Source organism: Schistocerca serialis, chromosome 10 (genome assembly GCF_023864345.2).
Source record: "Schistocerca serialis cubense isolate TAMUIC-IGC-003099 chromosome 10, iqSchSeri2.2, whole genome shotgun sequence".
NCBI classification, from domain to species: Eukaryota; Metazoa; Arthropoda; class Insecta; order Orthoptera; family Acrididae; genus Schistocerca; species Schistocerca serialis.
This window is the reverse complement of record NC_064647.1, coordinates 246,053,426-246,071,275: the sequence shown is the minus strand read 5'-3', so window position 1 is coordinate 246,071,275 and position 17,850 is coordinate 246,053,426. Positions and strand designations below refer to the sequence as shown.

General features: G+C 41.3%; 1 protein-coding gene across 1 annotated transcript in view; it reads right to left on the bottom strand.

Moving 5' to 3' along the window:
- LOC126424810 (acid phosphatase type 7) overlaps positions 1-17,850 on the bottom strand; it is a 110,847-nt gene that overhangs the window by 80,830 nt on the left and 12,167 nt on the right. Inside the window, exons 2-4 of the mRNA XM_050087601.1 lie at positions 6,218-6,412; positions 5,824-6,044; positions 176-273 (exon numbers count right to left, since the gene is read on the bottom strand). Of these exons, the coding sequence (XP_049943558.1) occupies positions 176-273; positions 5,824-6,044; positions 6,218-6,412 (514 nt within the window). The remainder of the gene's footprint in view (positions 1-175; positions 274-5,823; positions 6,045-6,217; positions 6,413-17,850) is intronic.

The window sequence follows — 17,850 nt, the reverse complement described above, 5'->3', positions numbered from 1 at the left end:
TCTTCTTTCTCAAGCTACATAAATTTCAAAGAATTTTAAAAGTAAAATGTACAATTTTGCTTTTTAGATTTGTCTTCATCTCTCCTGCACCATGCAGCTGGTAGGTAAATCCCCCTACCCCACATCAGGAATAAAATAATGAAATGAATAAACAAATGTGTTCCTCGCAACTTACTTCGCCTCTTCGTGGTTTCCGGGGCAAGTCATGTACGGAACATACGCAGCAACAGGTTGTATCTGATTCATAAATTCGTCACCAACTGTCCCATTTTCCTGAAAGTCAAATGAACAATTAATGCGTTACGAAGTTTTTCATATGTCACTTAAAAACATGCATAAACACCTGATATGACAGTCCTGATATAATGGGTGACCTGCTGTCTCGAGTAAAAAAGGCCGTGGAATGTGGAAAACTTGTGCCATCAATATGACTGTAGCTCTTGATGTAAGAAACTATATCACCATATGTAAATATTTTCTCATTTGGGCACAAAAAGGACTAAAATTTCTTTAATCCTTTGAAATTTAGTACCACCAAAATCTAGCTTAACAGTCTTTATCTTAATTACGTGCTTTTAAATTTAATGTGTAATATGTTTTGAGTGAAGTGACTGTTTAAGGAAACTGATATTTTGACATGCAAAGCATAAAATTTCCAAAGCAGAGAGTTTTCTCCGAGAAAAGATTTACTAAGATTAGGCAGACACAAACAGTTCAAACTTTAATAATTAATTTTGGAGTACATATTCAAATGTGGAACAAAAGCCACACATCCCCCTAATTACAAGGTATTTTAAAGTTTGTGTAAGTATTATCGTGTCACACTATTCAAGCTGCTAATATAAAGGGTGCACTTATAAAGGACATTCTGGAGGAAGATGTGTAATGAATTGAAACACAATGGCAGTGAGAACTACGTTGCAGGAAAAAAATATTACTCCTTCAAGGACTGTGTTCACTTGAACCAGGGTATGATATGTGCATAATGAGGGGTGATTTATTTGTCGTCATTGTCGGCGATCAGGAGGCCTGTCTGTGTACCCAGTGTTTTGACTCTGCAGGCAGTAAATGTGTTGAGTTTAGTAATGAACACTATTTGCAACATTCATTCTAGGGTACAGCCACACTCCACAGTCAAGTGCACACTCCTGTTGAACAGGTTTAGCCATTTGCACGGGTTCATACTGTGGAACTGTTGGAAGTGGGATGGGCATATTGTTGGATTGCTGCATATGTTGGGTGCTGTGGCGTGCACAGCCACACAAATGCAACGGTCGGCTACTGCGGCAGAGTTAAGCGGCGCCGGCAACTTAGTGCCGGCACGCTCCGCCAGCCGGCGCTAGAAGCGTTCCCGCCAAACATTTAATCAGCCGAAAACTACACACACGCACGAGCCACACTATGATATCACCTCCACCAGTCAGGGATCGCCAACGGCCACCAATCGTCACTCCAGAATCAGTGGAGGAAGACGGAGCCACCATGTTAAATAGCCGGAAGAAAGAAAAACCGGCGTCTTTCGACCCGCTGTGGACTGCCGCCCGGAAGAAACTTTGACGCAGCTGGAACGTCCAGGTGCCACGTCGGCCATCGACCCCGGACTCTGGGCCCGTCTACTTCCTCGGCATCTGCCGGAAAGCGTCGAGAGAAAACCCGGCAAAGGAACGTAAATTCAGTTCAGTTGCTAATATTTCAATTCAATAAGGTGGCATATTCTTTGGCTTGTTATAAAATTTTGGTAGGAGAAGAAGCCTTTTGTTTTCGAAGAAAGTTTATCTTTTAGTAAAATTAAGCGGTGGCCTTGCTCCATCTAATAAAAATGTTTGTTCGTTGGGTGTTAATCTGTGGATATAACATTGGGCACACAACAGTGGTCTGTGGCACGTTACTGCACCCGTAGACCGAGTTCTGGACATCTATGTACCACAGAGCGTGTCAACACAGACACCCCGTGTGGTCAGTGGTGGCCAAGCAACATCATCTGGGAATAAAATTTGAGCACACATTGTACCTGCTGGGTCTTCAAAGACCACTGGCTACCATCTGCTTTCATTAGGACTAAAAACGTGCATGAATCTTGTCAGGCTACCACTGACACCAAGACACCAGCGAGCACGGCTCAAAACTTCTATGGTAATTAGGACCCAGCCCGTGACTTAGGAAACAGTAAAAAACCGAAATTTAAAATCAGCAGCAAAGGTACAACAATAGCATATTTCAGTCTATCAGGGAAAATGCCCTGTTCCAGAGAGCTGTTACACAGGTGGCTGAGAATCTTACTTATCTGTTGAGAACAAGCTTTTTGTATTTTGCTGGAAATGTCATCAATTCCATGTGAGTTTTTGCTTTTAAGCAAGTTTATTAATTTCCTAATTTCAGAGGGAGAAGTGGGTGAGATTTCAATTGTATCAAATTGCATAGGCATGGCCTCTTCCATTAACAGCCTAGCATCTTCTAATGAACACCTGGATCCTACTATATCCACAACATTTAGAAAATGATTATTAAAAATATTTTCAACTTCTGACTTTTTGTTTGTTCGTAAAGTTTTCATTCAATTTGATGGTAATACTGTCTTCCTGTGCTCTTGGTTGACCTGTTTCTCTTTTAATAATATTCCAAATTGTTTTAATTTTATTATCAAAGTTGCTGATTTCAGACATGATACACATACTTCTGGATTTTTTTTAATAACTTTTCTTAATATAACACAGTAGTTTTTATAAAGTTTGATAGTTTCTGGGTCACTACTCTCTCTTGTTGTCAGATACATTTCCCTTTTCCGGTTACAAGATATTTTTATACCCTTAGTAAGCCATGGTTTGTTACAAGGTTTCTTACGAGTATATTTAACTATTTTCTTGGGGAAGCAGTTTTCAGTAAGTTGAAGGTGGTTCAATGAATACTCTGCCACACACTTGATTGTTAAATGCAGAGTAATCATGTAGATATAGATGAAAGGAACCATCCCCGCCCTCTGACTCAAGCCTTTTGAGGAAGTAATAGAAAACTTATATGTGGAAGCCACCACTGCCCTGATGACTGTATGCCCAGTGTCTGAGCACTGTGCCACCTCATTCAGGCAGTGCCAACATACTGAGTGCTTGGAAGGTAAGTGTGGCTGGTCATAACTGTAGAGGGAGATCAAGGGTTATGTACAGTGATCAGGTCCAAATGGCTGTAGGTCACAGTAGCCATGTAGAGATAAAGAGGCCTGCACAGGATGACACTAGTGTGGAAAGCCGCATGAAACCAGTCTTAGGTTGAAGACGATGATGACGACAATTATATTGCATTAGGTTGAAAAATTAAATTGTTAGGTTTAGACACAGCCTACACTAGGAACAACAACGTCCGGAGGAATTATCAGCACTACAGAAATATTGCATCACTATTCCATCTCGTTCTTTGGTACAGCCAGCAAAATCACTTAGCTGATGTGATGTCAGACATAAACACAACAGATTTTTTAATATATAATGTAATTTGATACATAAAACATCTACACACCAAGCGTTGTCAGGATAACACAAATATAAAGGTATTTAAATCTGCAAGCTTTTGGAGCCAGTGGCAGAATCATTGAAGGGGAAGGAAGAAGGGTGAAGGAAAACAACTGAACCAGTCTTTCCTTATCGTCCCGTCCAGTAAGTGCCCCATGACCCAGGGTTCTGGGCTACATTTTTGAACGCTCCACATTTCCTAAAACTCACCAGTACTTTCCCTTCAGACTTCTTCCTTCCCCTTCAACCTATCTGCCAGAAGAAGGAGATGTTGCCTCTGAAAGCTTGCAAATTTAAATACCTTTACATGTGTGTACTCCTTCACTTGGTGTGTAAATTTTTTACCTATCCAATGGCATTATAAACATAACAGATACAAACACGTACCTCCACATCTTGTCCTTAGGCTATTTCACCGTTCAGCATTTCACATATGGATTAAGCACACCTCTATGCTGCAATGGATGAAATAGAACTTTTCTTCAACTTAGTAAAATGTATAGACCTTGATAACAGAGTGAAGTTCTTTATAATTATGGATGCTACATTATGTTACTGGGGAAAAAAGTGAAAATTGTGTGGGAAAGCCTCACTACCATCTGACAGTTTGCATGTTAGAATGAGGGTGTGTGATGCAATCTCCAGAGAAAGAGATGGAGCAGCACCAGTGTGCTCTCCATTTCTGTTCCTTGGCCTACCCTCCAGCTCTTGCCTACCCTGGGGACAAGCTATCACTGGAGTGAAGGAGTGAACACCACAATGGGCTGCTGTTTCTGCTTCCGACTCACCTCGGATAAATTTAAATGCTTGGTAAACTATTGTTGCTTCTTAATGTAATACTTGTCATGTCTGCATTGTTCCACCCACCGTGAAGACTATAGCAGCTAAGTACATTCATTACACTGTATTGGTCACAAAACTGTTGACACTAACTTCGTGCTCCCAACATCGGGGCAATTACAGGTAATGCCAAATTGAACTACACTTTGTAATCCAGTTATTGTAAAATTCATACACAATGAGTTTTTTTGACGCACAATTATTTTAATACATTTAATTTTGCTTTCATAGGGACTAATCTTTTTCCCCTGTGGAGCTAGCAAGTGCTGCAGTCAACTAAAGCTTGTCCACTGCCCACTACTATGCCTGCTAAATAATTATTTTAACTGATTTTTGTTTCAATGATAAAAGGATGGAAGATAAACAAAGTACACATGCTAGATCTATTAAGCACAATGTAATATTAATGAAAGAAAATATACTCGTATATTAGCAAAAGATAACTGCACTACACTGTATGCATAGTGATGGAAAACCTATATCACTTTTTGTAAACATCAGATAAATTGCAATTGTGAATAATGAAGACATTGAAAATTTGTGCCGGACCAGAACCCAAACCCGGGTTTCCCACTTATCGCGACCAATACCGTACCATTTGGCTATCCGTGCACGACTCACAACCAGACCCAAACTTCCGTATGTCTACAAGCTGTACTCACACATCCATTACGTATATTCCTGTACAGAGCAGACGTTGTGCTTGAATGTCGCGTGCCCAGTAACGGCAGATAAATATGATATTGCAGTGTCTCCGTTATTCTGATGACAATGTACTGTGGCAACCACACAGACGCACGGTTGATGACATTTGGAAGTTTGGGTCTCGCCACGAGTCGTGCACGGATAGTAAAATGGCAAAGTGACTTCTCGCGATAAGCGGGAAATCTGGGTACGAGTTCTGGTCCGGCAAAAATTTTCATTGTTGCCATTCCATTCTACAGCCGATCGTGGTCATTATTCGCAATTGCGAATTCATCTGGTGTAATTCGTAATGGCTGTGGTCGCCACAGTGCATCATCATCAGAATAATGCAGGCACTGCAATATCATACTTATCACTTTTTTTCAAAGTTAGCTGCCTTTTATAAAAATGGTCATTAAATCTGCAATCTGAGGAAAAATCAATACAGGGAAAGAACCACTACAATATCTAACCTAAAATGAAAATCGACACTAAACGTTCTCTGTGCATCTGTAAGGACAATGTACAGACGTGGCACTACTGGCTGGAATGTCACAGAGGGCAGTGCTCCTTGCTGCTGTCTATCTACCCACCATCTGCCTTTTTATGTGCACACTGCTATAGGTGCAGTATATTAAATCACTCATTCATTAATTCAAAAGTATGGCTGGTTGTACTTTTTTCTTCAGTAATAAAGCTTATAGTTTTCATCCCTGAACTTCAATTATTTTTCCCAGATTACTGCACAGTTTTCTCCACTGCTTTTGTATCACAATGTATAACTGTAACAACATACCGTATTCATGTCATACGCAAAGTCACCGACATGGATGATGGCATCGTACATTCCCCTCTGCACCTCCTCCTGCAGAAATGGCAGCGACACAGCGTTCTCGTTACCCATGTCACCAAACACTGCGAGGGAAGGCACCCACTGCACCGAGCCTTCTGGGTCGGGTGGGACTCGGAACCTGAATAGTTCCGACCATCCGTAGTCTGGGTTCCCACAGTGATACACTGCAACAAGGTAGGATATAAGTTTACAGCATCCATCTTACAGTGTTTTCGCAAAACTGATACCGAATGATTGACATTTTGTAGGGATATAGGCACCTCTGAGCCCAAAATGAAGTGTCGAGAGATTTGCGTCGAAATGTGTAAGTACAGAGGTAGAGAACAATCTGGCTTACCGTATATACTGTCCCATGTGAGATTCGCTAGTACAACTCTATGGATGTACTGTATTCTCTCCAAACTGCCAGCACTCTGAAAAATCTTCGATGTTCCCTTTGATTCTAAAATGAGGCCACCGATGCCATACTCGACAACAGATTTGCCAGTGTTATTTAAAGTGCTCCACGTAACGACAATTGTGTTGGGGACATCTGTAAAATTTAATAACATCAAATTACATGAAGAAATAACATAATTTCCAGGTAGTTGGAGGAAAATAGTATCCTTACATAGAATAAATTAATAAATGGGTCTGTTGCTAAAAAGGGAGCAGAGGACACAGAGTAAAAATACGGGGCAGCAGATGGGTGACGTCTGGCTGTGACCAAGATGTTATGAAAAATAGTAGAGAAAAATACAAGCAGTAACTTCATCCACCATACAAAGAAGACAACTGTGTTATAGGTACACACACAGACAATGACTAGCTGATAAGAAGACATGTAACTTTAGAACCCCCACGAGTAAAAAAACTGAGATGGTTCTAAGAATGCATAAATGATCTGCAAAGTAAATTCATTTCTCCCTGCTATGCACATAGCACACTTGTCTCACTTTCTTGATCTGCAGACAGGACTGCTAGCATACTCTGCATGCCTCCACTTAATTCTGCCCTGCAACACCCTCTTCTGGGGTAATGCAGCTCATAAAAAGTACTTACTCTAGAGAAGAGTGCAGAGAGAATGTTATGTAAAGATGATAATCAAAGATTATGCAGAAGCGTCTTCAGGACCAATGAATTCTTATGCTTACAGATGTCGGACAAAAACGCGGAAACCTGACGAAAAATGCAGGTTTTTAGCTTTCCCGATGTATGCACATGAGTATTCTATTGCTTATGGTATCATGACAGGTGGAGAATGCTAGACAACTATTTTTAAGTTTCATATCCACCCCGGTCAGTTCTGATCCAATTCAGCATGCACGAGTATTGTCGGGACAGATGAAAACCTGCTGGTCGTTCCCAGCGAGTTTAAAATGGTCGGTGATGCATCGAGGAAGTTTTCTTCTGCCATTAATTGCTCCTGGCACCTTGCAGGTAGAAATTATTGTTGTGCAGACTGATTGCTGTGTGCCACAATGGTTTTCTAGACTCCAACCGCTGGGGTTATGTTGATGAAAATTATGGCTGAATCGGTAATTCTGGATTGGTTTTTGTTCTTGTATACACACTCATTTTCATCTGCACCTACATACATACTCCACAACCACTGTACTGTGCAGAGCTGCTTACCACTACTACTCATATCTTTTCCTGCTCTACTCACGAACAGAGCGACGGAAAATTGACTATCTATTTTCCTCTGTACAAGACCTAATTTCCCTTGAGTTGTCTTCGCAGTCCTCACACAAAATGTACGTCGACAACACTAGAATTGTTCTGCAATCAACCACAAATGATGATTCTCTAAATGATCTCAATATTGTTTTGTGAAAAGAACGTTGTCTTCCCTCCAGAGATTGCTATTTACATTCTGGAAGCATCTACATAATACTATGATGTTCATCAAAACCACCAGTAATAAATCTAGAAGCACAAGTCCGAACTGCTTCCACGTTTTCCATTAATATGACCTAGTGGGGATCTCAAACCCTCAAGCAATACTTAAGAGGAGGTCACACTAACGTTGTACACGCAGTCTCCTTTGTTGATGAGATACACTTTCCTAAAATTCTTCCAACGAACCAAAGACAAATATTCACCTTCTGTATTACCATCCTTACGTGTTCATTCCATTTAATATCGCTTCGCAACACTATGCCTAGAAATTTAATTGACGTAACTGCATCAAGCAACACAGTACTGATGCTGTATTCAAACATCACATACTTTTTTCGCTACTCATCCACATTAACTTACATTTTTCTGCATTCAGAACACCAACTAAAAATTCTGTTTAAGTCATCTAGACTCCTCCCCTATAGCCATTTAATGACAACATTTTCTCGTTCACTACACCGTCATTACTAAACAGCGGCAGATAGCTGTTCACCCGGTCCGTCAGACAATTTACCTATGTAGAGAACAAGAAGGGTCCCATTACTTTTCCATACATTCAACAAGGACTGTGATCTTCCCACAGATGGTGATGGAATATTACTACGAACCAGTACTAAATGCGTGTTTGTCGAAAAATCCACCTTGTTACGAGGTGCACAGCTTGACTGAGCTGAATGTCTATTTTCAATATGCATCAGTGAGGTTATATAAATGTTTAATGTGAAGCTGTAGATAGAAACCCCAGCTGAGCAGTCTACGAGGGCAAGGCACTTTCCAAAGTAGTTGAGTTTCACAAATAAAGAGTAACATAGAAGAAACTACCATAATTGTATATTAGACAAGATTAGAACAGGTCATAATTTGCTGGTGGTATACTTTACAGAGGTCTCAAACAGCTGCTACTTCTGCATATCAGTGTATACATTTATTCATGCCACGTCTGTGAAGGCGCTCCGTCATGACAGTGTTTCGAGAACATTCTGGAAATTCGAGCAAATGATTTGGCTACCGACATCACCTGACATGAATCCCATCATCATGTGTCAATGGATGGCATCTGCTGTCATATATGAAAAATGTAAAATTCCCAAAAGAACTGAACCGATATCCAAATTCAGACAAAAAAATATATCAAATGGCGAACTCCTTATGTACACTGAACTAATTCCTCACAATAATATATAATATGACAGTACTCCTCAGTGATGCAGTCTTCCTCCCATGTACTATGTTCCTCAAATGAATAAACAGCTCGATGCACACGGAACTACTGACAGTGGAGTATTTTCTCTTTTTCTAGCCTGGCTTGCCCAGACTTTCACGGTTCTGGTGATGACCACTGTTGACAGCTACAGAGCTACTGTCTTTAGTTGCCAGCGTGATGTGGCCACGCACGGTGAATTTATTTACACAAAGACAGCAAACTAGACTTTTTTATGGTCACTTACTTATATGGGATGACAAAAGCTCAAAACCGCAGTCCTTCCCATTAAAGATGTTGGTTTAAATAACCCATGTAAACAAAATGTTGTTGTAATTGTGAACTGGCAGTAGAAATTCCACATTATTTTATTACACATCATTATCACCATCTGATGATGACTGAACAGTGCACAATTCTTTTTCTGTTCCCATCTCCACGGTTTCCTGTGATCTACAAACTGAGGTGATAAAAGCCACGGGATACCTCACAATATCATCCCGGACCTCCTTTTGCCCAGTGTAGTGCACCAGCTCAACGTGGCACGGACACAAGAAGTCATTGGAATTCCTCTGCTGAAATACTCAACCATGTTACCTCTACAGCCATCAATATAACTGCAAAGGTGTAGCTGGTGTGGGATATTGCGCACGAACTGACATCTTGACTGTGTGATGTTTAAAGCTTTCCCGGAGTACTGATTGTTCCATAAAAACACGGGAGAACTGCCGGATATCAGTAACGTCCTACCACGATATTTCAGCGCAGTCTTCTGGCCATCTTCAGGTGAGTGCCACTGTAGTAGTACTACAGAGGCAGAATGTTACTGATATCCGGCAGTATTCCCGTGTTTTTATGGAACATCTCGACTGTGCATTGTAAAAGTCTCATGGGATTCGAGTCAGGTGATCTGGGTTGCCAAATCATTCCCTCAAACTGTCCGGAATGTTCTTCATCTACATCCATACTCCGCAAGCCACCTGACAGTGTGTGGCGGTGGGTACCGTAAGTACCTCTATCAGTACTCCCTTCTATTCCAGTCTCGCATTGTTTGTGGAAAGAAGGATTGTCGGTATGCCTCTGTGTGGGATCTAATCTCTCCGACTTTATCCTCACAGTCTCTTCGCGAGATATTCGTAGGAGGGAGCAATATACTGCTTGACTCCTCGGTGAAGGTATGTTCTCGAAACTTCAACAAAAGCCCGTGCCAAGCTACTGAACATCTCTCCTGCAGAGTCTTCCACTGGAGTTTATCTGTCATCTCCGTAACGCTTTCGTGATTGCTAAATGATCCTGCAAAGAAGCGCGCTGCTCTGAGTTGGATCTTCTCTGTCTCTTCTATCAACCCTACCCGGTATGGATCCCACACTGCTGAGCAGTATTCAAGCAGTGGGCGAACAAGCCTACTGTAACCTACTTCCTTTGTTTTCGGATTGCATTTCCTTAGGATTCTTCCAATGAATCTCAGTCTGGCATCTGCTTTACCGACAATTGACTTTATGTGATCATTCCATTTTAAATCACTCCTAACGCGTACTCCCAGATATTGTGTTTAGTCCTGAGGTTTGATGCAGCTCTCCATGCTACTCTATCCTGTGCAAGCTTCTTCATCTCCCAGTACTTACTGCAACCTACATCCTTCTGAATCTGCTTAGTGTATTCATCTCTTGGTATCTCTCTATGATTTTTGCCCTCCAATGCTAAATTTGTGATCCCTTGATGCCTCAGAAGATGTCCCACCAACCGGTCCCTTCTTCTACTCAAGTTGTGCCACAAGCTCCTCTTCTCCCCAATTCTATTCAATACCACCTCATTAGTTATGTGGTCTACCCATCAAATCTTCAGCATTCTTCTGTAGCACCACATTTCGAAAGCTTCTATTCTCTTCTTGTCCAAACCATTAATCGTCCATGTTTCACTTCCATACATGACTACACTCCATACAAATACTTTCAGAAACGACTTCCTGACAATTAAATCTATACTCGATGTTAACAAATTTCTCTTCTTCAGAAACACTTTCCTTGCCATTGCCAGTCTACATTTTATATCCTGTCTACTTCAACCACCATCAGTTATTTTGCTCCCCAAATAGCAAAACTCCTTTACTACTTTGTCTCATTTCCTAATCTACTTCCCTCAGCATCACCCAACTTAATTCAACTACATTCCATTATCCTCGTTTTGCTTTTGTTGATGTTCATCTTATATCCTCCTTTCAAGACACTGTCCATTCCGTTCAACTGTTCTTCCAAGTCCTTTGCTGTCTCTGACAGAATTACAATGTCATTGGCGAACCTCAACGTTTTTATTTCTTCTCCATGTATTTTAATACCTACTCCGAATTTTTCTTTTGTTTCCTTTACTGCTTGCTCAATACACAGATTGAATAACATCGGGGACAGGCTACAACCCTGTCTCACTCCCTTCCCAACCACTGCTTCCCTTTCATGCCCCTCTACTCTTATAACTGCTATCTGGTTTCTGTACAAATTGAAAATAGCCTTTCGCTCCCTGTATTTTACCCCTGCCACATTTAGAATTTGAAAGAGAGTATTCCAGTCAACATTGTCAAAAGCTTTCTCTAAGCCTACAAATGCGAGAAATGTAGCTTTGCCTTTCCTTAATCTATTTTCTAAGATAAGTCGTAGGGTCAGTATTGCCTCACGCATTCCAACATTTCTGCGGAATCCAAACTGATCTCCGCCGAGGTCGGCTTCTACCAGTTTTTCCATTCGTCTGCAAAGAATTCGTGATAGTATTTTGCAACTGTGACTTATTAAGCTGATAGTTCGGTAATTTCCACATCTGTCAACACCTGCTTTCTTTGGGATTGGAATTATTATATTCTTATTGAAGTCTGAGGGTATTTCGCCTGTCTCGTACATCTTGCTCACCAGATGGTAGAGTTTTGTCAGGACTGGCTCTCCCAAGGCCGTCAGTAGTTCCAACGGAATATTGTCTACTCCCGGAGCCTTGTTTCAACTCAGGTCTTTCAGTGCTCTGTCAAACTCTTCATGCAGTATTGTATCTCCCATTTCACCTTCATTTACATCCTCTTCCATTTCCATAATATTGTCCTCAAGTACACCACCCTTGTATAGCCCCTTTCTGCTTTCCCTTCTTTGTTAAGAACTGGGTTTCCATCTGAGCTCTTGATATTCATGTAAGTGGCTCTTCTCTCCAAAGGTCTCTCTAATTTTCCTGTAGGCAGTATCTATCTTACCCCTTGTGAGATAAGCCTCTACATTCTTACATTTGTCTTCTAGCCATCCCTGCTTAGCCATTTTGCACTTCCTGTTGATCTCATTTTTGAGACGTTTGTATTCCTTTTTGCCTGCTTCATTTACTGCGTTTTTATATTTTCTCCTTTCATCAATTAAATTCAATATTTCTTCTGTTACCCAAGGATTTCTACTAGCCCTTGTCTTTTTACCTACTTGATCCTCTGCTGCCTTCACTACTTCATCCCTCAGAGCTACCCAATCTTCTGCTACTGTATTTCTTTCACCCATTCCTGTCAATTGTTCCCTTTTGCTCTCCCTGAAACTCTGTACAACCTCTGGTTTAGTCAGTTTATCCAGGTTCCATCTCCTTATATTCCCACTTCTTTGCAGTTTCTTCAGTTTTAATCTACAGTGCATAAGCAATAGATTGTGGTCAGAGTCCACATCTGCCCCTGGAAATGTCTTACAATTTAAAACCTGGTTCCTAAATTTCTGTCTTACCATTATATAATCTATCTGATACCTTCTAGTATCTCCACGATTCTTCCATGTATACAACCTTCTTTTATGATTCTTGAACCAAGTGTTAGCTATGATTAACTTATGCTCTGTGCAAAATTCTACCAGACTGCTTCCTCTTTCATTTCTCTCCCCCAATCCATAATCACCCACTATGTATCCTTCTCTCCCTTTTCCTACTGTCGAATTCCAGTCACCCATGACTATTAAATTTTCGTCTCCCTTCACTACCTGAATAATTTCTTTTATCTCATCATACATTTCATCAATTTCTTCATCATCTGCAGAGCTAGTTGGCATATAAACTTGCACTACTGTAGTAGGCATGGGCTTCATGTCTATCTGGGCCACAATAATGCATTCACTACGCTGTTGGTAGTAGCATACCCGCACTCCTATTTTTTTATTCATTATTAAACCTACTCCTGCATTACCCCTATTTGATTTTGTATTTATAACCCTGTATTCACCTGACCAAAAGTCTTGTTCCTCCTGCCACCGAACTTCACTAATTCCCACTATATCTAACTTCAACTTATCCATTTCCCTTTTTAAATTTTCTAACCTACCTATCCGATTAAGGGATCTGACATTCCACGCTCCGATCCGTGGAACGCCAGTTTTCTTTATCCTGGCAATTTATGGAATTAACTGCTTCCAGTTGCTGATCTGCTATATTGTAGCTAAATGATAGGGGATCTTTCTTTCTATGCATTCGCAGAACATTACACTTGTCTACATTGAGATTCAATTGCCATTCCCTGCACCATGCGTCAATTTGCTGCAGATCATCCTGCATTTCAGTACAATTTTCCATTGTTAAAACCTCTTGATATACCACAGCATAATCCGCAAAAAGCCTCAGTGAACTTCCGATGTCATCCACAAGGTCATTTATGTATATTGTGAATAGCAATGGTCCTACGACACTCCCCTGCGGCAAACCAGAAATCACTCTTACTTCGGAAGACTTCTCTCCATTGAGAATGACATGCTGCATTCTGTTGTCTAGGAACTCTTCAATCCAATCACACAACTGGTCTGATAGTCCATATGCTCTTACTTTGTTCATTAAATGACTGTAAGGAACTGTATCGAACGCCTTGTGGAAGTCAAGAAACACAGCATCTACCTGGGAACCCGTGTCTATGGCCCTCTGAGTCTAGCGCGAGCTGGGTTTCACACAATCGTCTTGTTTGAAACCCAAGCTGATTCCTACAGAGTAGATTTCTAGTCTCCAGACAAGTCATCATACTTGAACATAATATGTGTTCCAAAATTCTACAACTGATAGACGTTAGAGATGTAGATCTATAGTTCTGCACATCTGTTCGACGTCCCTTCTTGAAAACGGGGATGACCTGTGCCCTTTTCCAATCCTTTGGAATGCTACGCTCTTCTAGAGACCTACAGTACACCGCTGCAAGAAGGGGGGCAAGTTCCTTCATGTACTCTGTGTAAAATCGAACTGGTATCCCATCAGGTCCAGAGGCCTTTCCTCTTTTGAGCGATTTTAATTGTTTCTCTATCCCTCTGTCGTCTATTTCGATATCTACCATTTTGTCATCTGTGCGACAATCTAGAGAAGGAACTACAGTGCAGTCTTCCTCTGTGAAACAGCTTTGGAAAAAGCTGAAACTGATAGAGAACAACTGTGGCCCCATAACATGACATCTTTGTTTAGGAACATGAAGTCCATAAATGACTGAAAATGGTCTCCACGTAGCCAAACACAACTATTTCCAATCAATGATCAACTCAGTTGGACCAGAGAACACAGTCCATTCCATACAAACACAGCCTACACCATTAATGAGCTACCACCAGCTTGCATAGTGCATTGTTGACAAGTTGAATTGGGACTCACCTGACCAGGATACTATTTTCCAGTCATCTAGGGTCCAACCAATATGGTCACGAGCCTAGGAGAGGTCATGCAAGCAATTTTGTGCTGTAAAGCCCGTCTCACACGGAGCACGATTCGCTCTAAGTTTCCTTGCTGGCTCGCGCGACGGCTACCTTGCGGGCATCGTTGTCTGCTAGAGAGCTACCTTGCTGGGAACCTTGTAAGATTTCCAGGATTTTTCTTGTAAGGTTTTCTTGTAAGGTTCCCTGCATGCTACCTGCATTGGCCCATCATGAGACGTTTCATTTGTGATGTCAGACACGGAAAGCTTGGGCGGGAAGCCTTTGCTGATAGTCGCTTTTCTGCTGTTGTGAGGTGCAGTAGGAAGTTCTTTTAACTATTAAGTAATGGCACCGCAGTGGTCCAAGGAAGCAATTGAAGCATTGATATGTACTTATAGGGAAGAACAATGTCTGTACATCGTGAAAAGCGCAAACTATTATAATAAACACTTGTGTGCAGAAGCACTCGAAAGAGTTGCAAGTGCCGTGTGTCTTGTTCGACCATATACGACGAGCAAGAAGTGCAATAGCAAATTGCACAATAAAGTCGTATATAACAGTCATTATTGGTATATATATATGAAGTCAAACAGTAATGAACTGGTGATACTTTTCAAACAAAAGTAGGTGTTATGCGAACTAACCTCAACTCTTTATGAAGCATGGAGAGCACACCTTTTCCATCGTTTCTCCCCTTCATCCAGTTTTTCGTCCATTCTTTCTTTCTTCTTATCTCTTTAGCATGCATTTCTGCATCGTTTAGCAACAAAACAGCTAATAACGCCAGTTTGCTCTGAACATCTGTACCTGAAGCAGCCATCTTCGTTCGATACAACATGCAGCCGATCACAACACAACTAGCTGCCGATCTTGCACCGTGGGAGAGCTTCGGCATGGAAGATAGCCGGCTCCTTTCCCTGCAAGCTGGCAGGCATGCATGCCATCTCGCAAACTTGCGGCGAACCTTGCTCCGTGTGAGATGGCAGGCTTTAGCAAAGGCTGCTGCCACAGCCCAATTAACACCAAATTTTGCTGCATTGCCCTAACTGATATGTTTATCATATATCCCACATTGATTTCTGTAGTTGATTGAGCACTGACAAATCTTTGCAAACGCCACAGCTCTCGGTTCTTAAGTGAAGGCAGTCGGCCACTGTGCACTGTGTTGTCCGTGATTAGAGGTAATACCTGCAATTTGATATTCTCGGCACACTCTTGACACTTTGGTCCCAGAATACCGAATTCCCTTAAGATTTCCAAAATGGAATGTCCCACGTGTCTAGCTCCAACTACTACTCTGCGTTCAAAGTCTGTTAATTACCATCATGTGGTCATAATCGTGCTGGAAATTGTTTCACCCAAGTACAAGTAACAGCTCCACCAATGCACTGTCCCTTTATAGCTCATGTAAGCGATATGACCACCATCTGTATATAAGCTTACCACTACTCCATGATTCTTGTCATCTCCGTGTAATATTGGTACTAACAAAATGTCCCAACATCCCTTTGTAGTTGGCCTAGCAACATGAGGGTCGCCTTGTTTTTACCAAAAACCGCTAGATGACACTGCTGACATGTGACATTATTATTTTAAAATTTGCATTTATTGTTGTAAAAAAAAATGACACATCAGACACTGACTGGTAGTTTGTGTATAGTGAGTGTTAAAGAAACAGTTTGGTGAAAAATGTGGAATTTTCAGAAGAGATTTCATAAGATGATTTCTGTAACAGCCTAACTCATCAGCAATAGTGCCTCCATCAGTTACAAGTTTCATGAAGGTCAACCAAAATCAGTTGTTGCTCCAAAAACCAGGGATGCTGTGTGCAGCATAACTGAAGAGCATCAACATAATAGTGTCACATTGAAGAAGGTGTAATTAGATGAATGACGAACACTAACTTCACTTAACAAAGGTTTATTCAGCACTTGCTCGTACAAGAGTGTGAAGCGAACTGCCTCCGGCCAGAACACATACAGTATATATACAGCTACAGAACATTCCAGTACAAGACTCTTGATATTGGTGGATACTTCTAGAATGTATTTGAACCGAATATAGAAATTAAAATTGTACAGTCCAGGTGAGTTTTGAACTCATGACCCTCCTTGCAACAGTTCACATAGTATCACTAAATCATGATGATGCTCACAAGGGAACCTCCCCATCGCACCCCCCCTCAGACTTAGTTATAAGTTGGCACAGTGGATAGCCCTTGAAAAACTGAACACAGATCAATCGAGAAAACAGGAAGAAGTTGTGTAGAACTATGAAAAAAATAAGCAAAATGTACAAACTGCATAGTCCATGCGCAAGATAGGCAGCATCAAGGAGAAAGTGAACTCAAAGAGCGCCGTGGTCCCGTGGTTAGCGTGAGCAGCTGTGGAACGGAAGGTCCTCGGTTCAAGTCTTCCCTCGCGTGAAAAGTTTACCTTTTTTTATTTTCGCATAAAAGTTATGATCTGTCAGTTCGTTCATTGACGTCTTTGTTCACTGTAATAAGTTTAGTGTCTGTGTTTTGCGACCGCACTGCAAATCGTGCGATTAGTAGACGAAAGGATGTGCCTCTCCAATGGGAACCGAAAACATTTGATCGCAAGGTCATAGGTCAACCTATTCATCCACAGGAAAACAAGTCTGATATATTCTATACAACACTGGTGACGGCATGTGCATCACACGACAGGAATATGTTGTCGACCCACCTAACTTGTACACTTGGCGAATGGGTAAAAAGATTCTTCTACCTTGCCCAATTTAGGTTTTGTTGTGGATGTGATAATCACTCCCAAAAAAGTTATCGCATCAGACGGACGGACGGGCAGATAATAATTGTCTGAAAATAAAAAAATTAAACTTTTCAATCGAGGGAAAACTTGAACCAAGGACCTATCGTTCCGCAGCTGGCTCACGCTAACCACGGCACTCCTGAGCATACATTATCCTTTCGCAAAGACTACTCAGTTTGTATATTTTGCTTATTTTTTTTCATAGTTCCACACAACTTCTTCCTGTTTTCTCAATTGATCTGTTCAGTTTTTCAAGGCCGATCCACTGTGCCAACTTATAACTAAATCTCAGGGGGGTGTGATGGGGAGGTTCCCTTGTCAGTACCTTCTGTGACATTGCTCCCTCCTTAAGAGAACAGCATCTCGGTGTTACGTCCTCCTAGTCTGGGAACAAGTAATTGGTCTTGCATACTCTGACTCCTGATGACTGATTCTCGCCCTG